General features: G+C 51.9%; 3 protein-coding genes and 1 long non-coding RNA gene across 8 annotated transcripts; 3 read left to right on the top strand and 1 right to left on the bottom strand.

Annotated features, from left to right (window-relative positions):
- Nucleotides 1-207: 207 nt before the first annotated feature.
- On the top strand, nt 208-3467 carry P2RY12 (purinergic receptor P2Y12). 2 transcript variants are annotated; one of them, XM_053986398.1, is made up of 3 exons: nt 284-366; nt 1754-1913; nt 2541-3467. In XM_053986398.1, the coding sequence occupies exons 2-3, from the start codon at nt 1771-1773 to the stop codon at nt 2794-2796; spliced, it is 399 nt and encodes a 132-aa protein (XP_053842373.1). In that variant the 5' UTR covers nt 284-366; nt 1754-1770; the 3' UTR covers nt 2797-3467. The 2 variants fall into 2 exon arrangements, with proteins under 2 accessions (XP_053842372.1, XP_053842373.1); XM_053986397.1 differs by having other exon boundaries at nt 208-366; nt 1754-3467.
- LOC128812146 (uncharacterized) lies at nt 2842-16020 on the bottom strand. 2 transcript variants are annotated; one of them, XR_008438615.1, is made up of 5 exons: nt 15890-16020; nt 14884-14981; nt 13132-13291; nt 10725-10913; nt 2842-2929 (listed from the first exon to the last, which is right to left on the bottom strand). It is a non-coding gene; the product is annotated as an uncharacterized LOC128812146 (long non-coding RNA). The 2 variants fall into 2 exon arrangements; XR_008438616.1 differs by lacking the exons at nt 14884-14981; nt 15890-16020 and adding an exon at nt 13406-13817.
- P2RY13 (purinergic receptor P2Y13) lies at nt 5360-7247 on the top strand. 2 transcript variants are annotated; one of them, XM_053986392.1, is made up of 2 exons: nt 5360-5475; nt 5989-7247. In XM_053986392.1, the coding sequence occupies exons 1-2, from the start codon at nt 5426-5428 to the stop codon at nt 7031-7033; spliced, it is 1095 nt and encodes a 364-aa protein (XP_053842367.1). In that variant the 5' UTR covers nt 5360-5425; the 3' UTR covers nt 7034-7247. The 2 variants fall into 2 exon arrangements, with proteins under 2 accessions (XP_053842367.1, XP_053842368.1); XM_053986393.1 differs by having other exon boundaries at nt 5427-5465.
- Nucleotides 12873-24546, top strand: GPR87 (G protein-coupled receptor 87). 2 transcript variants are annotated; one of them, XM_053986395.1, is made up of 3 exons: nt 12873-13216; nt 22783-22915; nt 23440-24546. In XM_053986395.1, the coding sequence occupies exons 2-3, from the start codon at nt 22882-22884 to the stop codon at nt 24468-24470; spliced, it is 1065 nt and encodes a 354-aa protein (XP_053842370.1). In that variant the 5' UTR covers nt 12873-13216; nt 22783-22881; the 3' UTR covers nt 24471-24546. The 2 variants fall into 2 exon arrangements, with proteins under 2 accessions (XP_053842370.1, XP_053842371.1); XM_053986396.1 differs by lacking the exon at nt 12873-13216 and adding an exon at nt 22585-22632.
- Nucleotides 24547-24986: the final 440 nt, after the last annotated feature.

Below are 24986 nucleotides of genomic sequence, written 5' to 3'. Positions count from 1 at the left end.
TGCACAATCTGGCAAATCCCTGCTCCCTTTACAAATAGTGCCTCTGGGAGCCAGTCAAAGGCAGGAAGCAATCTGCTAATTATTTATTAAAATTTCATTTCTCTCTCTTTTCTACAGAAAACAGAAGCAGAAGTTCATAGTGCATGATCTGGAATCTGCAGCTGGCACTGGCTAAGAAAGCAGTTCAGAGCCAGAGCCAGGTCTAAGCCTCAGGCCTGGGATGCTCAGCTGCTCCTCCTGCCTCTGCCTGCTCCGAGGGATTCCCCAGGAACCATCCTGCCCAGCCCCATGGTGAAGAGCTGCAGGGGCTGCCAAGGACCCCCTCGCTGAGAGCAGCCTCTGCCCAGGAGCAGCCGGCTCCTCACGGTACCTGCCCTGGTACCCCATCCTGGTACCCCCATCCTGGTACCCGACCTGGTACCCCCATCCTGGTACCCGACCTGGTACCCCATCCTGGTACCCGACCTGGTACCCCATCCTGGTACCTGCCCTGGTACCCCATCCTGGTACCTGCCCTGGTACCCCATCCTGGTACCCCCATCCTGGTACCCCATCCTGGTACCCAACCTGGTACCCCCATCCTGGTACCCGACCTGGTACCCCCATCCTGGTACCTGCCCTGGTACCCCATCCTGGTACCCCATCCTGGTACCCCCCATCCTGGTACCCGCCCTGGTACCCCATCCTGGTACCCGACCTGGTACCCCCATCCTGGTACCCCATCCTGGTACCTGCCCTGGTACCCCATCCTGGTACCCCATCCTGGTACCCCATCCTGGTACCCGACCTGGTACCCCATCCTGGTACCCCATCCTGGTACCCAACCTGGTACCCCCATCCTGGTACCCCATCCTGGTACCCCCATCCTGGTACCTGTCCTGGTACCCCCATCCTGGTACCCGCCCTGGTACCTGCCCTGGTACCCCATCCTGGTACCCCATCCTGGTACCCCATCCTGGTACCCCCATCCTGGTACCTGTCCTGGTACCCCATCCTGGTACCCCATCCTGGTACCCCATCCTGGTACCCGCCCTGGTACCCACCCTGGTACCTCCATCCTGGTACCCCCATCCTGGTACCCGACCTGGTACCCACCCTGGTACCTCCATCCTGGTACCCCATCCTGGTACCCCCATCCTGGTACCCGCCCTGGTGCCCGTCCTGGTACCTGCCCTGGTACCTGCCCTGGTACCCCCATCCTGGTACCCCCATCCTGGTACCTCCTCCTGGTACCTGTCCTGGTACCCCCATCCTGGTACCCCCTCCTGGTACCCCCTCCTGGGGGACCACGTGCCCGCGCTCTGCCAGGGCTTGTTCCCACAGCACGGGACCTGGCAGATGAACTGTTGGATGAACCTGTTTCCTTCTTCAAAGCAAAAGCCATTTTTTTTCTACTTTCTAGGAAGAAATAAATAAATAAATAAATAAAATAATAATAAATATATAAATAAATGTTATAATAAATAAATAATAATAATAATAATAATAAATAAAACTTTGTCAGGGATTTGAGCATCAGCTGAGAGCACATCAATTCCCCCAAGTGCCTGTTTTACACAGGCAGAGCCCAGACAGATACAGAACCAACTGCATCACTACCCACTACCCAAGAGCTGCCCTGGCCCAGCTGGGGCCCCACCAGCTGAGTGCATTTGTTCACAACACAACAATTCAAAGCTGAAGACTCATAACAGATAAAACTTTCAATTTCTTCTTCTTCTTTTTTTTTTTTTTTTTCTGTTTGTTGCTCCAGGGAGAGGAAATACCACAATGCAAATGAAAGCCACAACCCAATTCAGCTCCTCCAGGAATGACAGCAACTGCACCAGCGACAGCAGGATCAGCCAAGTCATCTTCCCTTTACTCTACACATTTCTGTTCCTGGTGGGGATCACGATGAACGGCCTGGCAATGTGGGTCTTCTTTAAAATATCCAGTAAATCCAATTTCATTATCTTCCTCAAGAACACTGTGATTTCTGACTTCCTCATGATCTTGACGTTTCCATTTAAAATCCTTAGCGATGCAAAGCTGGTGTCCTGGGTCTTGCGAGGGTTTGTGTGCCAGGTCACCCAGGTAGTGTTTTACTTCACCATGTACATCAGCATCCTGTTTCTTGGTCTGATAACGATTGATCGCTATCAGAAAGCCACCTCACCGTTCAGAACATCAACTCCACGGAGCCTTTTAGCTGCCAAGATCCTGTCCACAGCCATCTGGCTCTCCATGTTTGCTCTCTCGTTGCCCAACATGATTTTAAATAATAAGAAGAAAACACCCAAGAACGTAAGGAAGTGTGCCCTCCTGAAGTCAGAGTTTGGCTTAGTCTGGCACGAAATTGTAAACTACATTTGTCAGCTCATCTTCTGGGTTAGCTTGGCAGTCATAGTGGTATGTTACATCCTGATCAGCAAGGAGCTGTACAAATCCTACAAAAGGACACGATGCACAGGGAAGGCATCTAAAAAGACTGTCAATCTCAAGGTTTTCATAATAATTGCTGTGTTTTTTATTTGTTTTGTGCCATTCCACTTTACCAGAATCCCCTACACCTTGAGCCAAACAAGAGACGTGTTTGACTGCTCTGCTCAGAACACCCTGTTCTACCTGAAGGAGACCACGCTGTGGCTGACATCCCTCAATGCCTGCCTGGATCCATTCATATACTTTTTCCTCTGCAAATCATTTAGGAAATCCTTGCTGGACATGCTGTGCAAGTCCAGGGCAGTGTCAGGGCTCGGGGCACAGGCAAAGGGGCAGAACGAGGGGGATGACACTGACGAGACGCCTCTCTAGATCTCAGGGCTCCACATGCATCTCCTGAGGGTGGCAGGAGCACAAATCCACGAGGAGCATCCAGAACTTCACTGACTTCTTTAGAAATAGCCCTGCAGATGAAGTGCGAGCACCCTGGAGCCACCACCACTGCCTGCAAAAATAGAAACCTTAAATAACAGAGGAGTCCCCCCAACCTCCACCCTTGCCAAAACAGGAGCTCCCCAGACCCCAGCCTCCACGCCTGTCAGAACTGCTGGGAAGAAGCCTGAGCTTAAAGGAGGAACTGTGAGGAAAAACTTAAAACAGAACCATGAAATGCTACAGATGTTATCATGAACTGTAAAGATTTTGCAGAAACAGCTAAACTTGGGCCAGAGTAAAGCTCATGACACCACAAGACATGAGAAATGTAGATAAAATCCACAGTAGATGTGATTTTTTGATACAGGGAGTCGTCACCTTGTACGCAACTGGCAGACAAACAGAAACCTAGAGAGAGCCATTTGGGCAGATTTTTGGTAACAGAATAACACTTTGCTTATCTCATTCTATGCTAGCAGTTCCTAATCCATTGACCAATAATTAACAGTTGTATTTCAGAGGAAATTATTTCATAATAAGGTTTGATATTAATTAAATCCCCAAATCCTTCCCCTTACTACATAAATAAACAAAGCTGTATGTTTTCACAGAGAGCATTATTTTAGAAAACATACAAACACTTGATTTACATCATACTGAGTTCTTGGGGAAAGACAGGCTCATGGTACCTTCTTTACTGATGATTAAGGGCAGCTTTTTGCACTATACAGAATACTCAGCCGCTTCCCTTTTTGCACTTGGAAAACTTGAAAAAAAACCGGGAAGTATTTTCAAGTACATGACATTTTGAGGTATCACAGCAATTGCACATGAAATAGATTGTGGGCTTTTGGAATAAATTGTGGTTCTTTTATCACCTCTGCAAACAGCTCCAGCGGAGCAGTGTGTGTCCCCATCACACAAGAGCTCATCCTGCCAAAGCCACAGCCCGTCCATCCTTCCTGGGATGTGTCCCTGCCTGCCAGGGCACTTCTGCAACCAAAACCACATTTCCTAAGTAGTTAAAAGGCAGCTCACTTGCTGCTCACCTACTGCCAGCCTTGGCCTTAGGGTTTGTGCATCCCTGATAACCCGCTGGGATGAATTCACCCTGCCACAAACCGTGCCCTGCCTGTGCTGGGCCCTGCTCCAGCTGCGACAGTCGGTGCCTGGGGTCTGCCACAGAGCACCAGGATCTCCCTGGAACAGTGTCCAGCCAGGCCCTGCTCCCCCAGCAGCCCCTGACCTAGGCCAGCTATGTTGCCATTAATGCCCAGGGAGGGAAGTGCCACATGCCCCACTCCCACCCAGAACTCATTCCACACGTATTTTGCACCTACACATGGAGACAGAGTGGCAATTACCCAGGAGCTGCTTTCCCTGATCAGGTGAGCTGTCCAGACAACAGACCCCACGGACACACCTGTCCCCCAGAGCCACCACGGGTGGGGTGTGCACAGGTACCTGGTGCCTGCTGCCTCTGACAGCTGGAACAGCATCAAGAGCTCAGCTGGGAAGAAAACATGGAAAGCCCTGCCTTGGACAGGCATTGCAGTGGGCTGTGGCACCCTTACGTGGTCACCAGTGGGGACAGAGGGCAGGTCAGGCACACACCACACTGGTGACAGTGCTGAGGGTGACAGAAGCCCAGCCATCCTCAGGGCTGTTTGGCCTCAGCAGCCATTTAGCACTGACACCAGCAGCTGCATGAACCAAAATGTCCCAGGTGCTGATGCACAGACTCCCTGCCACAGCTGCAGCCCGAGCACCGCCTGGAGCAATCCACACCTGCCCCAGGAAATGGCCTGAGCAGGAGGCACTGCCCCTCGGCAGCGAGCCCTGAGCCAGAGCTGTCACACCACAGGCAGCAATGAACTTTCACAAACAGCTCTGCTCACAGAGAAAGGCACCCAGTTCCAGCACTTTACCCAACAAACACAGCATCAGTCCACAGCTCTCCACGCAGCAGTGGCTGCTGCCAGGACCAGAAAGTGGCTGCAAGCAGCACGGTGCATCCCCTGCCTACATGGGCCAAAAAACCCCAGGAATCCACTCTGGAGAGCCACAGGCAAGCCCAGGCCCCTGTGCCAGCAACACCAGGTGCAGGGAGAGGAGGCAGTCCCCGAGCACCGCTGCCAGGTGGCTCTGAGCAGCCTCTTGTAACGCTTTGGCAATGACTGCTGCCATCCAGAACATGAAATTCACACACAAACAACAACCAGGAGCTACATTTGAGGTTATCCTGGAATGCTGTAAGGAAACACTCTGTGCTCATCCATCCTAGCAGTCCAGGTGTAGCAGGTCTGTCCCATGCACACACAAACTCAGAAATGTGTCTGTCCTGAGAGGCAGAACCATCTTCTCTTAGTTCAGGAGAAGATGGTGTGCTTTCTCATGCAGAGCAAAGGGAAGAGACGAAAGCAATAGCAAATGTGGCTAACTCAGGCGACACTGAAAATGAGGAAGGAAACCACACACCAACAGAAAAAGGTCTCATCTTTCTACACATTTCCCCACTCTTATCACTTTGCTCAAGGCTTCTGCTGGCAGAGGAGCAGCGGCTGGGATGGGGACAGCCACAGGGGCCGCTGCGACAGCTGCTGCAGGTTTGTCCAGGTACTCGCAGGGTCGGAGTGCTTGGGGGTGTGATGGGGTGCTCAGGGCTGGGAGCCATCTGTGTGCCTCTGACCTTGGAAATGCTAAAGCACTAAAGCTGTGCTGGGAAAGGGAAGGAGTGGGTGCTTGGAAAGAATTACCAGAAGTCACTTACCCAGGAGTGGCTGGCTTTTGGGCCACAGCTCTAACATTTCTATTCAATGCTAAAATACATTTCTACGGAAAGGCCAACGGTGCTCCAGGCAGCCTGCTCTTATACCTTGTGTGACATTACCCGAGGCCTCCAAAATAAGTATGAACCTTTTTAACTCTTCAGTGGATGTTAGCTTGTAAACAACTTAAATTTCAGCAAAGATTTAGATTTTCCATGAACCAGAAGAGAAATTGGTTGGGCTGTTTAACACAGGCTCGGGTTTTGTGTTTATTCAGGCAAACTTGCTGTCACTGTAAGGAACATGTCATGCTACATACAGAAGGTTGTGTTTTGTGTTCTCTCCCTCCTTTTCACCCAAGCCTGTTTCCAATGACGGCAGACTCTGCAAACACGAGCTCTGTTGGTAATGCCAGTGGAGCACCCTCCTCCGCACGGTGTCCCCGTGACACCACCATCACCCACCTGCTCTTCCCCGTGCTCTACACGCTCATCTTCCTCCTGGGACTCGTGCTGAACAGCCTGGCTTGCTGGGCTTTCTTCCACATTCCAAGCACATCAACTTTCATCGTCTATTTGAAAAATATCTTAGTTTCTGATTTTATAATGACCCTGATGCTCCCTCTGAAGATCCTGACAGACTCTGGCCTGGGACCGTGGCAGCTCAAGGCCTTTGTCTGTCGCTTCTCAGCCGTGATATTCTACGACACCATGTACATCAGCATAGTGCTACTCGGGCTCATTGCTTTTGACAGATTTCTCAAGATTGTGAGACCTTTTGGGAAGTTCTGGGTGCAAAATCTGACCTCAGCAAAGATCCTGGCAAGTCTGGTCTGGCTCTTCTTCCTTGTTCTCTCCCTGCCCAACATGATCTTGTCCAACAAGACAGCGACGCCCCAGTCCGTGAGGAAGTGTGCCTCCTTGAAGAGTTACCTCGGACTCAAATGGCATGAAGCCGTCAACTACGTCTGCCAGTTCATCTTCTGGACTGTCCTCATCCTCATGTTGCTATTTTATATAGTTATTGCCAAAAAGGTGTATGAGTCTTATATAAAAACACAGAGGAAAGGCAACAGAAGCGAGAAACGGATCAAGGGGAAAGTATTCATCATTTTTACCGTGTTCTTCCTGTGCTTTGCCCCCTTCCACTTCAGCAGGGTCCCCTACACCGTGAGCCAGACGAGTGCCCACATGGACTGCCGCCTGCAGAACCAGCTCTTCGTGGCCAAAGAGAGCACGCTGTGGCTGGCAGCCACCAACGTCTGCATGGACCCCCTGATCTACATGTTCCTCTGCAAGCCCTTCGTGGAGAAGGTGTTCTGCAGCAGGGTAAAGGCTCTTCAGAGAGCAGCCCAGACAAACCCAAAAACAGAACTGGACACACGAGTATCTCCCACCGAGTCTTGATTCTGCAGCTGCACGCTCTACTCTGCATGTTCATAGGGAACTTGAAAAATAGTTTGGTTTACTTCTGCTGAAGAACACAAAAGGGTGTTTGCCAAGTAATATTAACACTCAATAAATGCAGCACAATGGATTTTCTAAGTACACTCACTGCGTAGCCTTAATGGCCAAAAGGCTCTTGCTCAAACTGCCTAAGACAATCCACAGGTTAATTCTATCTGCTTTAAACTAAAACAACTCACTTGCTAACACCTGAGCAGCTTACTGACTCCAGCTGCCCCGAAGAGCAATTCAGCTTTATCTGGGAGTAAACCCCAGAGCTGGTGACTGTGTAAGTCAGTAACTCCTGCCCTGAGTGTCAGCTTGGCCGCACATCAAGAGCAGGGAAGAGGAGGGACAGAGGGAAAGACACAGTCCCTTCCCATCCCTCCTCGCCTCTCTCACACATGTAATTACTTTCCTACCACCCACGCTGTTTCACCACCCTTCCTCTCTGCTCCCAGCAGCACCCTGGTGGAGGACAGTGTGGGCAGTACCCCGGTTTCCCAGGACATGCTCCTTGTCCGGGAAAGCAGAGCACCCAGGACTGCATCCCCCCTCCCAGAGCCATGTGGTGCTCAGGCCCACCCTACCCTCACCAGGAAGGAACACCCAGACGTGTCCCCTTGGTGGCACTTTCACCCTTCCCAGTCCCAACAGCAGGCAAGGAGAGGGGAGCAGGGGACACTGCCTGAGCCCCCCATGCTGAGAACCCCTCTCCAGCATGCACAGAGCTCTCCCCTGGCTGTCCCACAGGGACTGTGCCTGCACAGAAACTGCTTTCTGACCCAAGATTCTGGAATTTATGCCACTATTTCAAGACAGCAGTGTCCCTTATCCCCAGCCATCCCTTCTCCTCCTGCTCTCCTGCCAGCTTTACACTCTCTCACATGTGCCAGACACTTTGATCACCACTTGACTGCTATTTTTAGAAATTCATTGTTTACAGCAGCCTAATCCAATCCAGCAGGTTGCTCCATACAGCTTGATTTTCTCAAAGCTGTTTTAGATTGCTGTGCATTAATTATATCTGCCTCTAGGATTCCCCAGCCTCTGCCACATAGGGAGATGTATGTCTTATTTAGCAACTTCTACCCACTACATCTTCTTCACCAGGCATGTTACATACCTTCCACAGCTGTAACACCCTTCCTAACTGGAAACTGAACTAACCTCCAGTCAGCTTTCAATTGGTTCTGAATTCCCCCATAAATCAATCAGTGTTTTCTCAGCCATTGTCTGCCTCTTACATTAAATGCTGTTGCATTAAAGGCTCTCCCCACACACATACACTGTTAACAGGATTAACTTTGCTCCTTTAGGAAAAGTAAATATAATAAATTCTTAGCTGCTGAAATTAAAATAGCTCAGCACTTTAGTAACTGCTTAGAGGAACAGAGAGGAGGCTGGAAACATTCCTCTCAACCTGCTGACACAGCGTGACAATCACCAGAGGGCCCTGAGCTGAACACTGGCAGAAGAGGGTCTGTAAACCAGCTGTGGCCTTCCACAAAGCAGACACAGAGGTCCCAGGGACTCCCAGCACTGACTGCATCCACCTCTGGGTTTGCAGAGCAGTGTGGCAGTGAGAAACTGAGAAGACGAAGAACAGAAATTCCTTTTACTTTCTGATTTCTGCTTGTGATCGAGGCTCATCCAGCGCTGTGCACACACACTGGCTGCTCACACGGCTCAGTGCCGAGAGCCTTTGTGTTAGGGTGGGTGGAACCACAAAATGGGATGAGCTGGTCCTTAAATAAAGGGTGTGCCAAAGGTTTTGAGGAGTCTTAATCATCTGTTTTTCAGCTGTTGTTTCTTAGGTAGGTAAAAGGGAGCCAAAGGTACCAAACTCTGAAGCAAAGAAGTGAAGGTGACTGCAAGGACAGAACACCTGCTTGATGCACTTAGGGAAAAAAATCCCTGAATACTAGCATTTGGGATTTTGCACACATTTTCTGCAACGTTTTAGATCACTGTCTCCAGATGGAGTAAAATCCACAACAGTTAAAATGCCTCAAAGTTTAGGTCTCTGTTTTTTAAGGCTCAAAGAAATACCCCAAGCAGTATTTTGTTTTGCACGTGATCCAACAGAGCCATGCTTGGAGAGCAGCTCTCCCCTGGCAGGGAGCCCAGAGCAGGGAGGGAGCACAGGGATGCCATGGGGCTCCTCCTCTGGGCTCCCCACATTCCTGCAGTGCAGCCCAGGAGCTGTGGGATTCAGCAAAGCTTACCAGCAGATTCAATACAGCAGTCACCATTTCCCCCAAACCTGATTTCTCTCCCAGCCCACCTAGAACATGCTGGCACTGCCCTGAGCAAACCCCTGGCTGTTCCCTGGCACAGCAGCTGGCCAGGACAGCAGCCACGAGCACCATTCCCACCTCCCCTGTGCTCACTCCAGCCTGTCACACCGTGAGGCAGCAGCAGGGCTCCCCCTGCCCACAGACCAATGTTCCCTTGCGTGGCTTCTCCTCACTCCAGACACCTAGAAACTGAGAACTGGCACGAGGCTTTGAACCCTTTTGCAGAAATGACCCTTGTCCCAGGCTCCCATGGGCCAGCTCCACACAGAAAGCACTGACACTTGTCCTAAACATCTCTGCAGGTCATTGGGTTCCTGGAAAGGGAACTACAGGGCACTCAGCAGGTGAGTTTCATAGGAAATCACCCATTTGTGTACATAGAGGCTTATACAAATTTTTTATTTCACTTGTGTTTCAGAAAAAGGAAGTATTTTATGCCCTCACCTAACACATGCACCCTCCAGTCCTTGGACTGCCTCTCCTCAGAGGGACAGCATGGTAATTCCTGGGTGCCCAGAGACAAACTGCTCTTCAGAGACATCCTGACCCTTGGCCCAGCTCCACGCATCCCTCCATCCAGGCTCCCACAGCTCTGAGTACTCTGAAAACTCTCGTAACACACAGCCGTGCTTCAATTAATTAGAAATGCAAACCAGTGATTTGCATCCTGAGCTAGAGCTGGGCAGACAAGTCAAGCAGCCAAGGTCTGACCCACATCCCACATGATGGCACATGCACAGAGCCAGCAGGGCTCAGGGGAGGACTGCAGGCACCAGGACAGACCTGAGCCTACAGACAGGATCAGCCAGCCAAGGCCTCAACTCCAGGTTCCCTGTCAGCACACAGTGAGGAACTTGAGGACACAGGGGAAAAGGACTGAGCTTTTAAAGTCAGTTCTTAGTTAGACACTTTCCTCCTTCCTTCCTTCCCTGTTAGTGACAGGCATCACACAGTGACTGGAGTAATCCACATCAGGAAAGGGGAAATGTCAGCCCTTCCAAGACAAAAGCTCTTCCCCAACAAAAGCACCTCCGCCTTCACATCTGCACCTGTAACACTGCAGAACCCTCCCCATGTTGCAAGATTTGATCTTGCTGACACTTTTCTGCTTAAAAAACAGAAACAGCCAGTCCTGGGCATTACCCAGGTGACGAATCTGCTCTAACATAACCTTGCAGTTCACATTGCTAAATATGGCAGTGAAGGCGTTTTAGAATGAAGCAAGGCAGTAATTGTTGTAATAACGTTGTTCAGGCTCTTATGAAATCTTAGAGTTACTCTCTAATCATCAAAAAACAAAAAGGGACATCCAGCCTGTAAATAATGTGAACAATAGTTAAGTTACAGGTTACCTTCAGCTGTTCTTTTACATCAGACCTTCGCATTTCTTCTGCGCTGTTTTTACGACAAGCTCCCCACATTTCAGTGTTTCGTGTGTCAGCTCGTCCTGACCTGCTCAGCCTGGGAGCAGCCAGCAGCACGTCTGCGTTGGAGCCTGCTCAGGGATGCCAGGGCACTGGGTTCCAACCCATCACGTCCTCCTGGTACACAAAAAGAAAGAGATTTTTAAGAAAAGTTAATGTGCCTTTGCACCATATTCAAAAACTAAACAAACTAAAACCCCATTCTGGTGCAGATTTTATTTATTATTTGAGCATTACTAACACACCAGTTTTGGTGTGTAAGCTCTACTCCCAGAGTGCCAGTCCCTGAACACTTGTGTCTCTGTAAGCCATTAAATCACATTTTTTAAACATTTCAGTTTTCACTATCAATTTCTTCTCTCTTTCCCCACGGCACATCCTGCTGCACTGGTTCTTAGACCCCAGCCTGGGAGACCACCAGCACTGGCAGCGTTGAAAAGCAGCAGCACAAATGTAGGCAGCACGTGCTGTTGTGCCGTGCCTGGACTGCAGGAGAGGCTGCATTCCCTGAGCCAGCTGTGCCCCTGGAGTCCAGCTGTGCACCTGGAGTCCAGCTGTGCCCCTGGAGTCCAGCTGTGCACCTGGAGTCCAGCGGTGCTCTCAGAACCCAGCTGTGCCCCTGGAGTCCAGCTGTGCCCCTGGAGGCCAGCGGTGCTCTCAGAACCCAGCTGTGCCCCTGGAGTCCAGCTGTGCCCCCGGGCAGGGATGCAGGAGCTGTGCTCTGCACAGCACTGGCTCTGGAGCTCAGTGCCTTGTGCAGGGGATTGTTCCAGGAGGGTACAAACCCCTCCAGACCCTCTGAGTTTTGTTCCCCTACTCCAAGAGGCAGCTGCCAAACCCTGGAGGCGCAAGGGGCAGCCGAAGGAAGGTGAAGGGGAGCACACACCGTCCTGCAGTCACGTGCAAGGCAAAGGCTTCATCGAGTCTCCTCTCCCTTGCTGCAGGGAAAGCCTTCTCCATCCTCAGGGATGTGTGCCTGCAGCAGGACCATCCCTACTGTCAGGGTATGCAGCTCCTGGGATGAGTTTGGCAGCTGCAATAATAGAGCTGAAAACACAACAGAGTGAAGCCGTGCTCCTGCAGCTTCGTCTGCATGGGTTTGCTTTGCCTTGCAAAAGCTGGGCTTCAAAGGCGAGCTGTGCCAGCAGTCTCCTGTGATCAGGGACTGTGCCTGATCCAAGGGACAGGTCCCGAGGCAAGAGGAAATTTTGGAGTCTGCCCACAAGCAGAAATGTGGGATTTAGCACAGGGCTCCCTGGACAGAGGCCAGCGGAAGCTGCTCAGCGCTGCGGGGGCAGCAGGGGGGTCCTGCTCTGGCTCAGCCCCTCGCAGGCTCCGTGCAGCTCACAGGGCTCCTGTGCACAGGGGCACTAGGGGCTCAGCCCCTCACATATTTGAGAAAAAAAATTTACAACGTCTATGGAAAAGTCCAGGCAGAACAGACAGAAAATGGCCCTGGCAGCCACTGCTCTCAGAGCCCTGGGATTATTTTTTCTTTTTTCCTGAATTTTTAATGAGAGAGATGGGAATTTGCTTTCTTTTAAAGAAGGCAGCAGATATGGAAAATTACCCTCTTCATCCTCCACTGACATGAAGCAGAACTTTGTCCCACTAGAACAGTCCCAGTATTTTATCCCATGTCCCAGTTTTATCCCATGATTATTTCAGTTCTCTAAAGGCATTAAATAGTCTGATTGTAAGCAGAAGCACAGCCAGGACCACTGAGGGCAGGGCTGTGAGAGGCAGAGGGCTCAGCCAGTCCTGAGGAGCACCACAGCAGGTAATTTTAGCTGCAACACTGAGTGACAGACCTGGAGTCCTACTTTCATCCTACACATTATTTAGAAGGGAGGATCTGTTTAAAGCACAACACTAAAGGCAATCTAAATATAATCAAATTAATAATTGACAAGATAATCTTGATTAGTAGATATTTTCATCTATCCAGCACCAGATTTTTCAGACTGACGTTAAATCCACAGGCACGCTGCAGACACTGCATGGCCCGGGAGGCAGAGGCAGGGCAGCAGTGAGCACCCTGCAGGCTCTGCAGCCTTCCCCAGCACGAACCCACCTCCCAGGTGAATCACTGTCTGCGTCCCGGGCGCCCCAGCTGCTCCGGAGCCAGGAAGTGAGCGGAGCGCGCTCACCTACCCTGGCATGTGAGTCATTCCCAGGAATGAGAAAGCCAGTCGCTCCAGTTGCTCCTGGCCAGGGGAATTTTGACTCTCCGATCAGGTATCACCAAAAAAAAAAGCCTTCGGAAGCCCAAAAATCCTGCTGCCAGACATGGTTCGTTCGGCTGCCCTGTCCCAGGAAATACCCTCCTGCCTACTGTAGCTCCAGGACGCGTTCTGCAGGAGTCTGAGGCACTTTGGGGATGCAGCTCCGAGACGCGTGGAAGGCGACGATGGTGACAGGTAAGTGAGCTCTGACCATCCGAAAAGCATTCGAGAACTTGTTCAGTGAGTCTGCTAGCACCTTCTCACCCTTGGCTGAAAAAACAGGAATTAAGATATAGTTCCTGAAAACCAGACTTGGAATCATAAACTGAATATCAGGTCAATTCAAAGAGTGAAAAGTTCTCAAAATAGCATGTCTTTACCCACCTTTTATTCTCTCATACATAGTATTCATGGTGGCAAAAAAAGTTCGGTTTCTACTAATCCTTCCTTCTAAGATACGACTCAGAGTGCAGGTGGGTCCATTGCTTCAGTAACTCACATCCTGACAGAGCTTAACTCACATAAAGTAAGATTCAGTAACTACAATATCTGAATTTGCTTTAAAAGGGTTTGTACTATATTCCCTTTCACCTCTTTCAGTGTGGGAAAGCAAACTTGAGCTCTCTTCACTATATGAACAGAATAAATGTTCTCTTCCCTCGTACTTCGTTCAAGTCATGTTAAAACTTGTCAGGTTCACTGGAAAAACCACATAGCTCTGAATGAGCAGACTAGATCTGATGAGTCTCATAGCTTGGGAAATATCTGAGGTGCTTGCAAAAACCTCTGTCTTTTAGGGAGATTTCACATTGAAGAGGTTGTTCTCGGTCACGGAGCACGGGGAGCAGCAGCATGATTTGTTTGTTAAAAATTACTTGTTTGTGCACTGTGGGGTCTGCAGCCACTCCCGCGTGCTCCATCTGGAAACTGGCAGCATTTCACACTTCTTTCCGTCTTTTTAAAGAATTCTGCAATTCTTTAGAAAGGGAAAACCAGGAAACCCAGGCAACCTTTGGGTGATGTCGCCGATTCACTGGCAGGCACCGGCCCTGAGCATGGCAGCCAGCAGCACTTTTCTGGCCAGGAGAAGCTTCCCCTCCTGTGCTGCGGGTGGGCCAGCGGCCCCGAGGCAGCGCACAGAGCTCTCTGCCTCCCCGCTGCATGGGGAGGAGGCACGGCAGCGCCCGGGACAGCCCCTCGCAGAGGAGCGGCAGGAGGGGAGAGGTGCGAGGGATTTCACACACGGAAACCGTGCGTTTGCGTTCGGGGCCGGGAGAGAAAACCTGCCCGTTCTCAGCAGCATCCGCCGTGAGCCCTGCTCCCCCGGCCGTGCCCGGGCTGCCCGTCCAGCGCAGCCGTGTGCCACCCTCGCTCCATCCCGGGCTGCGGAGCCCCGCGGGCAGGGAGCAGCGGGCTCCGGCTCGCCCGGCAGCGGCACCACGGCCCCTGCGCTGCCCGCACCGCGCCCGGCTCCAGAGCCCGCACCGCGGAGTCCCCCGGCCCCACGGATCCCGGGAGGGTGGCCGAGCTGGGGACATCCAGGGCAGCACGGCTGAACGGGGCAGGAGCACCGGACGGGGCAGCAGGGCGCTGCTCCAGACTGCTCGGCAGCAGCGCAGCGCTTCAGAGGCCACAGGCTCCTTCCCGCTCCCCTCGGCACAGAGCCCCGCATGAGACAGGCCAGCAGCCAGGGACAGGGAATGCTCCTTTTCCTCGCTTTATGACCAGTCCCTTCAAAAAGAGCCTCCTCTTTGATCCAGTGAGCGCCAGGAGAAGCCAGGCAAGCCCCCTGTGGCCCGGCTACAGCATTGAACTCGAGCTGTGCAGTCTCATCAACAGTTTGGGGCTGGGCGAAAACGCACCTGACACACACCGTGAGCTCCAGAGCCTCTGCACAGCTGTCAGCTCCGCAGGAGCCCAGGCTGCAGCAGACACCACCCCCAGCGCTGCCAGGAAAACTCTAGAGGAAGGAGGCAAGATCCACTCCTACATTTCAGCAATCTTAATCCTTTCCAACAGGAACAATTACCGTAACATCTTAAATGAATTCAAACTTTGCTCTGTCGATTATCAGAAGTCGGGTTTCCACTTCTGACCAACAGTGAAGCTCACATGAAGTACTGCAGCAACCACTGCTCCTGGCTCTTCCTCAGGAAAATGGCAGTGGCATGCCAAAGGGACAACTGATGCTGAGCAGCATGGACTGGACTCGGGTCAGCCTGTATCACCCTCCCTGCAGCAGCAGGCGCTGTGGCAGGTGCCCAGAGCTGGGCGGCAGGAGGAGCAGCAGCTCTCACAGCTGTGCCTGGTGCCCTGCCCAGGGCCCGCAGGCTGCACATCCCGAGAGGGGGCAGGGAACTCTCCGGGCTGTGCATGAAAAAACGCCATTGCACCAGGCTGGACTTCTCCCTAAAATCCCCGTGTCCTTTTCCTTCCTCTTTCAAGCAGCAGTGCTGCTGCAAGTAGCAAACAGAGCTCGGTGTGGCAGCAGGATGTACTGGAGCACAGAGAACCAGCTGACACAGGCACATGAGGATTTCTTGGTGCTTCTGTGATGTGAATTAGGATTGCGTACCAAAAAATCAATAGAAATTGCTTCAGCACAAAGAAAAATGCCTGAAAGTTAGACTGGAGTTACTGAAATACTTAAATGGCACTGGCTATGTGCACATACCAACAATTATTTTCATTTCCCAATATATTTTCTCGCAGTGGCCCCTGAGGGATGTGATAGAGGCACAACAGACACAGGTCCAACAGATGAAGGTGCAATGTTACCAATTACACATTGCATTTTTGTGTTTGTGTCCCAGACATCTTGATTGTTTTTAAAGTGTCATTTTGAAATTTCTACTTAATGTTTTTCACTGTGCAGTACAAATAATCAAACCTAAAAGCTGATCTTTTCCATAAAAACCTCTGACTCAAGCCCAGCCGCCCCAGCCGTGGCCTTTGCTGCTGGGCTGCAGAGCGTGGCAGCCACGGCTGCCCCCATGGCAGCTGTGGCACCAGTGACAGAGCACGGGCAGGGTGACACGGCACAGGCACAGTGACATCAGTGACAGGGCACAGGCACCAGTGACATCAGTGACATGGCACAGGCACCATGACATGGCACAGGCACCAGTGACAGGGCACAGGCACAGTGACATGGCACAGACATGTGGCATCAGTGACATGGCACAGGCACCATGACATGGCACAGGCACAGTGACATGGCACAGGCACAGTGACATCAGTGACATGGCACAGGCACCATGACATGGCACAGGCACCAGTGACAGGGCACAGGCACAGTGACATGGCACAGACATGTGGCATCAGTGACATGGCACAGGCACCATGACATGGCACAGGCACCATGACATCAGTGACATGGCACAGGCACCATGACATAGCACAGGCACCAGTGACAGGGCAGCAGTGACAGGGCACATGGCACCAGTGACATGGCACAGGCACCAGTGACAGGGCACAGGCACCAGTGACATGGCACCAGTGAGATGGCACAGGCACCAGTGACATGGCACAGACATGTGGCATCAGTGACATGGCACTGGCACCAGTGACAGGGCAGCAATGATATGGCACAGGCACCAGTGACATGGCACCAGTGACATGGCACTGGCACCAGTGACAGGGCACAGACATGTGGCATCAGTGACATGGCACTGGCACCAGTGACATGGCACAGGCACCAGTGACAGGGCAGCAGTGACATGGCACAGGCACCAGTGACAAGGCACATGGCACCAGTGACAAGGCACAATGGCACCAGTGACAGGGCAGCAGTGACATGGCACAGGCACCAGTGACAGGGCACAGGCACCAGTGACAGGGCACAGGCATGTGGCATCAGTGACAGGGCACAGGCACCAGTGACAGGGCAGCAGTGACATGGCACAGGCACCAGTGACAGGGCACAGGCACCAGTGACAGGGCACAGGCATGTGGCATCAGTGACAGGGCACAGGCACCAGTGACAGGGCACATGGCACCAGTGACAGGGCAGCAGTGACATGGCACAGGCACCAGTGACAGGGCACATGGCACCAGTGACAGGGCAGCAGTGACATGGCACAGGCACCAGTGACAGGGCACATGGCACCAGTGACAGGGCAGCAGTGACATGGCACAGGCACCGTGACATGGCACAGGCACCGTGACATGGCACAGGCACCAGTGACAGGGCACATGGCAAAGGGCACAGGCACGTGGCACTCATGACATGGCACAGGCAGCGTGGCACTGCACTCTATGGCAGCCCCAAGGACCCCCCTGCTCACCTGCACTGGAGCTTCGGGACCCTCCCCTACCCGTGGCTGTGCACGAGGGCTGCACCTGACGTGGTGAATCCTCGGTGGGGGCCCAAGGAAAGCATCTCTGCAGGGCCCAGACAGCTCCCACTGCCAGCAGGTTTGTGCAGCCACAACCAACAGCAGCATCTTCTAGAAAGAAGCAAAGGAAGCATTCCAGAGCTCCTTTCCTCCTTGCTAATTAGAGGCTGCCTTACTGAGAAAACATTCATTATCCCAGCCCTGCCAACCACGGTGTTGAGCTCTCCTTTTCTTTATCCCCCCCAAAAAGCAGCCAGCAATTGCAACCCAGCTTCTCTTGCACCGAGAGCAGCCGCTCACCTGCTGCCCAGGTGATGCCAGTTCTCCTTCAGCCCTCTCAGCTCCTGCAGTCCTCGGGAGCTGTGCCTTGCTGTGACTCTCCAAGCCCACGTCCTCCCTGCGGTGCTGGGCCCCTCTGAGCCCCTCCACACGGGAGCACAGCCCAGCACAGCTGACCAGACCCACGGTGACCACTGAGGGCCATTGGCCACCAGCTCCTGCCTTTGGCCAGGGACAGTGCAGTGCTGGCCATTCGTGCAGCACACAACTGGGGAGCTCCAGCAGCATCGCCTGGGAGCTACGGTGCCTGTGCAAGGGGAAAGGGAATTCATGCAGCTTTAGGTTCTGCAAATAACCTCAAAAACAAAGTCTTACTGTAACAATTAACAGCAGTTACTAGATCTTGCAAACTCCGCACAGAAAATCCAATTCAAAGTAGGTAATATAATCCATGAACTTTTAGCAAGGAGCACTCCAAAATACTCCAAAACACAGACAAAAGAAAGAACTTGTTAGCTCAGGCAACATGTCATGTCAGTTGCCTCACACAGGGACCACTGAGTCATAATAATTCACTTGAGAAAAAAAATCAATGGCTAAATTTGGACAAAATATTACAAAAGTGGCCTTGAGAAAGTTAGATTTGCCCAAGTATTTCTATTTCTAGAAATACTATTTCTTTTTAAAGTGAGGAAATCCTGCAGTCCTAGGGGCATATTTCCCCAAAATGAGAATTCTGCATACTAGATGGTATTACTGAATGCTTACTCCAGGGGTTTGCTACCCCCAGTGCAAGCATACAACAACAAATTACAGGTGCAGACAGGCTGTGAGGTTTCAGCTGCAGCACAGGCAAAGACTGAGCACACGCAGGGGCTGCCCTGACACCAGGTACAGCCAGGCTGGGCACTGGCACGGCCAGGAACTGGCACAGCCAGGCCGGGCAAAGCCAGCCCAGGCACAGCCCAGGCACTGGGGCCACCCGTGGCACTCCCGGCTGTCACAGAGGAGCACTGAGCTGTGCTCTCAGTGCCTGTGTGGGGGCACTGCAGGTCACAGGTGACTTTTCTCTTGGCACAGCGAGGCTGGGGACACTGGTCCCTCCACAGCGTGTCCCAGCACAGAGCCAAGGGAGGGCTGCTCTCGTGTGCATCCCGACGTGGATGCCAGCGAGGGCCCGGGCAGGGGTGCGCCCTGGCCACTGCCCTGCCCGTCTCTGCTGAAAGCAAACGGACAGGGCAGGGCAGGGCAGGAGCCTGGAGACAGCAGCCAAAGGCAGAGGGGAGCCAGCTGCACAGCAGCTTCCCCGGGGCAGGATGCTGCCCCCAGACATGCGAGAGGAGAGCCAGGCTGGACACGAGGGGAACTTCAAGGAGGAACCTGAAACACAGGAGGGGGTGTTGTGCCCGATGCTGGAGCAGAAGAGCAGCTTTCTGAGCAGATGCAGGTTCCTGTTTCTGGCTAGGACTAAGCAGAGGGGCACCGTGAGCCACAGCTGGGGACAGTTATAGCCCAGTCCTTCCTTTCAGGCTCTCTGCAGCGTGGCTGGTTGAGCAGGGCAGCGCTGCTGGCACTTGGAGCCAGCCAAGGTGGCCTCAGTGCCAGGACAGCGGGCACAGGGGGCAGGGGGGGCACGGGGCTGCTGTCACCCTCTCTCCCTGAGGAAGGGACCCATGTCGGGTCTGGGTGTGACACCCCCATGCTCAGCCAGCAGCACGGGGTGCTCGGGGGCTCCAGCACTGCTCAGAGCACGGGGGGACCCCAGGAGCTCCCACCCCAGCCCAGGCAGGCCAGCACCAGGATGCACTGGCTACAAAAACACCAGAACCATTAGAGTGTGCAAAGCCCAGGACTGCAAGAAGGGCAGCTCACCGAGGTAGGCACCAATTCAAACAGGAATTTCAGGTTATTCCACTGTGCAGTACCAGCACATTAACATATTCCTTCACCAAAAGGGAGATGGACCATTTTTGACAGAAGCCTCCAAGGAAGGGAAAGGTGGCAGTGGCTACTGGGGCCGGGCTTGTAGTGAGCAAGAGACAGCACTCAGACAAAGCAAGAGATGCAGCAGGGCAAGCCAGAACAGGGAGGCTTGCTCAGGGAGCTTGGGATGGGGGCAGGCTCAGGGACACGGGACAGCTGTGGGGTGACACAGAGACCAGTGGCTCACGTCTGCCTGCAGCAGCTTCATGCACACACGCTCTTACCCTGCACCAGTGCTTTTTTCCCCTAAATCTTTACAAACAACTCCGTGATTTGGTTCTGATGGGCAACAGAAAAGAACAGCATTGCAGACAGCCCACAGCAGGTTCAATATCTGCCTCACAAGTCTATTGCTGCGTTAACCCTGTCATTTACCCAACCTTATGCTGATGAATGCAGCAGAAGGCAAGGAGGCAGACATCAACAAGTTACGGGCTCAAATGAAAACCATTACTTAAGACTCTGCATCCCCATGGCCTAGAATTGCTAGTCTAAGTCACAAAGAGAGTTTTCTAATTCTAAAAAGGTTTAAATAAGATGAAAAAGTATTAGATTTGAGGATATACAATTTTTGTATATATGTATAAGGAAGGTAACTTCAAGCCTTAGTCACTAGAAAAACTCTGCAGTCATTCCCTATCCACCTGACACTGAAGGCTGCCATGCAGCCTATTATTTCATTTCTTCTCTGAGGTTACATCAGTCATGCATATAAACCAGTCTATCCACATCAGCAGCAAGAGATTATCTCATCAACCGCAGACAAAGTACAGAAGCTACAAGAAATAAAATGTGCTCTGGTTCACAAAGCTGCCTGGATAAAGAAGCAGCTTCTAGTGCATCTTCAAAGCCTTCCAAGCAGAATATATTTGTATAGCAGACTGAGACAGCTGCTTAGGATAAAATTGGTGAGGAAAGTGTCCAGAAAACTGGACAAGGAGAGGAAAGCCAGCCCTGCCGAGCATACAGAAAATACTGTATTCAGACAAGTAAAAAATCCACAACTAGAGTACACAGTCAGTGAGCATCTACAAAGTACCCTGAATACTCTTCAAAGAGAACACAGTCTTCATCTCCTGTTGCAATAAAATACATGAAAAAGACTGAATTCTCCATATAATAAAATTTGCTCCTACTCCTGGAATCTGCAATATCACAGGCTTTGTTGGAAAGAATGATGCTACAGAGTACAGATACCCCAGCATGTAAATAATGAAGCCACACTGCTCTCAACGCTCTGCCCACCACAGCACCCCTCAGCCTGACAGCCTTTGGTAGAAAACTCTGACAACACCTTCAGACTGCTGAGTCTGGGCAGGATCACAGCTGTGCCTCCCACCTTCTGTCACACAGCCAGCTCTGTGCAGCAGGACCACGGCTGTGCATCCCACCTTCCACCACACCAGCACCGCTCCACAGCTCTGCACAGACCTGTTTGGTGAAGCCTTTAAACTTTGAGCTGCAGGAGAGCCTTTGGTGTGTGAGAAGGGCAAGCAGTTGCAGGTGTAGCCTCTCTCCTCCACCCTGCAGACACCAGAGCCTCTGCTGAGCTCAGTTGTGCTGAGCCAAAGCTCAGCTGGCACAGGTTACACTGGTGAAGAATTTGCTGCTTTCTTTTTCCAACCACAGTTTGTTGAGATAATTTTGGAACATATTCCATCAGGAACAAGAAGACACAGAGCTATCCATGTGCAGGCTCGGTCCTAGCTGGCCTGCACAGCAGCACACAGCTCCCAGGATGGCTTCCCAGTGGCCTGGACGTCCCTGGGCAATCCCAGGGCGGTCACACCTTCCCTGAGCAGGGACACATGTGGCAGGGCTCCACCCTGGCCGCTGCCCCGGGCAGAGCTCAGCAGGGCAGCGTGGGAGTCACGGCAAGAATGGCTTTGCAGGCTCTGGGACGCTGCAGTGCAGCAGCAGCACGTGTGCAGCCCACGCACACAGATGCATCCCCAGCCCCAGGAGTGCTGCAGCATTCCCAGGGCACACAGCAGCACCTCTTGCTCTGCCCCAAATCCCAGGCAGCACATCCAACACCTCACTGACTTCTCTGCACAGAGGGTTTAGGAGAGCACTTGCCTGAAGAGCCTGAGAACAAGGAGTTTTCCAGGGGCCAGGAATTATGCAGACTTAAAAGAAACTCAGAAAAGCAGGGAAATAAGCACCTTATTTACATAAGGAGTTAGATATGCATCTTTTCATAAAATCACGTACTCTTTTGATCTCTGTCTCCTGGGCAGAAAAGAAAGCTGCAAATCCTCAACAACAGCAAAACATGATGGATTACTGCTGCTCAGACACACAGAACACAAAACACCTACAACACCCTTGACAGTCTTGTCACTGTCAGAGCAAACAGTGCCAGCCAAGAAGCCAGACTGATAAAAAGGTTAAAATACCCAAATCAAAGTTTTTTATTGATGCTTTCACACACCATTACTTGCTTTGGTGCCATCTAGTGCCACACAATACAGTTCCTACATGGGGATGGCACCTAAAACAGGTTCTGATCTGCAAAACAGCTGCAAGAATCCCATCCTCTCTTCATTCCCATGAGCAGTCAGGTCTTGTGGAATTGGTGAGATCTGAACCATTTTGCCAGTTTTCCTATCAAAACTTGTAAGCAAAAAATGAATCCCAGAAAAGCTACTGCATTTGCATACTGATTGAGGAAAGAACAATTTGGAGCACAGCCTTAAAAACTGGTATTGGCAAAATCCCTTTGAACAATGTCAAACATCCTGATGCTGTCATGGCATTAGTGAGTTTCTGCAGGTTTCAGTGTTCCTTGTGTGCCAGTTTCTGTGAAAAAGGAACAGAAACTTGTCATTTCCACCATTTCACCCCAGTTTGGGGAATACACTATGAAGTCATACACACATATCTCATAATTACTGATAAAACTTTTTTGATTCAAGAAGTGAGTAATGATTTTAAAAAATATCTACTCACAGTCATCCATCACTGAAATGAGCAAGAAGAAGGCAATGAAGACCTGGCAACACAAGCACTGTGCAGTACCCAGTCCTCAGCCACCTCAGCCAGCCCTTCCCTGGGAATTCCAGAGGCAGCTCCTTTCACAAGGCTCCTCTCCATGTAGGGGACAAGAAGGTGGGCTCTTCTATTTGCCTTTGGTTTTAATTTGGATTTTTCTTCCCCCAGAACATCATCCTGGCACAGGCCCCGCTGCATCCCAGATCCACGGCTGTCAGTGGGACTCCTGAAGAGCATTCCAGCTGAAAACCTACAGCAACGCAAAGGATGGGGTACAATTTGTCCTATGGAAAACTGCCAGGTGAAATAACAATGGAAATCTAAGTGATTGATAAGTGTTTATTTTATTACTGTCAGTTCCTACCAGCATTTGAAAGAAATTGGTCATTCCAGCACAGGCTGTCTGAGCACTGCCCAGCGCTGCCCTCAGCCAGCCTGGTTTGCCTCACCAGACAAGGTCAGAGCATAAACAACATGAAACAAAACGTACTGTCATTTCATGGCAGAGTTTATAAGTTTTTCACAAACATTTACATATGAAATCTTAAAATCCCCCAGAGACTGTGATTTTTAAATACATTTAAGTAAACTAAGTTTAAATTCACGTTTTGACAGGCCTGAGGAGTCTCTCCACAGCCCTGTCTCATGACAAACATCTCAGCTCACAAGTCACATTCTGTCAAGAAAGCCAAGAGCTGAGCAGCTGCAGCTCTGATTTAGGGTTCACCCGAGCAGCCTGACGGCCCAGAGAGAGGGCAGTGCTAAACTGGCCCGTCTGTAAAACACCAGAAAGCTTTAGCCTGTTGTTTTCCCTCACTCCCACAGACAATCACCTCAGCCCGGACAACAGCAGCTCGCCCAACGCCAGCTCCCGCGGGCGCTCCGCGCAGGACGAGTTCACCACCATCGTGCTGCCTGTGCTGTACCTCGTCATCTTCCTGGCCAGCCTCCTGCTCAACGGCCTCGCAGTGTGGATCTTCTTCCACATCAGGAACAAAACCAGCTTTATATTTTACCTCAAGAACATTGTGGTGGCAGACCTGCTCATGACGCTGACGTTCCCGTTCAAGATCATCCAGGACTCGCAGCTGGGGCCGTGGCACTTCAACTCCTTCCTGTGCCGCTACACCACGGTGCTGTTCTACGCCAACATGTACACCACCATCGTCTTCCTGGGGCTCATCAGCATCGACCGCTACCTGAAGGTGGTGAAGCCCTTTGGAGACTCCAGAATGTACAGCATCACCTTCACCAAGATCCTGTCGGCCTGCGTCTGGGTGGTGATGGCCTTCCTGGCGCTGCCAAACCTGATCCTCACCAACGGCTACCCCACCAAGAGAAACGTGGACGACTGCCTGAAGCTGAAGTCTCCCCTGGGAGTCAAGTGGCACTCGGCCGTCGTCTACATCAACACCTGCATGTTCGTGGTGGTGCTGGTCGTGCTGATAGGGTGCTACATTGCCATTTCCAGGTACATCTATAAATCCAGCAAACAGTTCATTAGCTCGTCCAGCCGAAAGCGGAAGCACAACCAGAGCATAAGGGTGGTCGTGGCTGTGTTCTTCACCTGCTTTCTGCCCTACCATTTGTGCCGAATACCCTTCACTTTTAGTCATCTGGACAAAATTTTAGATGACTCTGCACATAGAATCTTGTATTATTGTAAGGAAATGACACTGTTCCTGTCCGCATGCAATGTCTGTCTGGATCCAATCATTTATTTTTTCATGTGTCGATCATTCTCACGAAGGCTGTTCAGGAAATCCAACATGAGAACCAGGAGCGAGAGCATCAGGTCCCTCCAGAGCGTCAGGAGATCAGAGGTGCGCATCTACCACGAGTACACTGACGTCTGAAGGCACCCACAGAGACTCTGCTGACTTGTGAGAGTGCTTGTATATCATGTAAATAAAATGTCTCTTTAATATCTGACCACGGAAGCTCACTGAGGGACGTGAGACACGTTCAGCTTTTCCGTGTCAGCTCGCCAACATCCAGCTCAGATTCCGTCCCCGCAGGGATCAGGCTCGCTGGCGGGGCTGGGGGCTGTTTTGGCCGGTAGGCAGGCTGGCGGGTGGGCTGGTTGGTTTAGAAAGCAGCACAAGGCTGCCTCGGCTCACAAAACAGCCCTGAGCTCGGGAGGCTGCAGCCAGGAGGGACTCTGGCCTCGGAGCAGACCCGTGGGGAGGAATCAGCTTCCCCAGGGTCTGGCGGATGGCAGCGGGTGATGGGAAGGGGGGGAGGTGGCACAGGCCCCTGGGGACCCTCAGCGTGCCCGGGGCAGCGCGGGGCTCTGTGCCACACGGCTCTGTGCCACCAGCCCGAGCGGCTCCGTGTCCCTCGCGGAGCAGCAGCCCCATCTCACCCAGCCC

Source organism: Vidua macroura, chromosome 10, assembly GCF_024509145.1.
Source record: "Vidua macroura isolate BioBank_ID:100142 chromosome 10, ASM2450914v1, whole genome shotgun sequence".
NCBI classification, from domain to species: Eukaryota; Metazoa; Chordata; class Aves; order Passeriformes; family Viduidae; genus Vidua; species Vidua macroura.
This window is presented reverse-complemented; position numbering and strand designations above follow the sequence as displayed.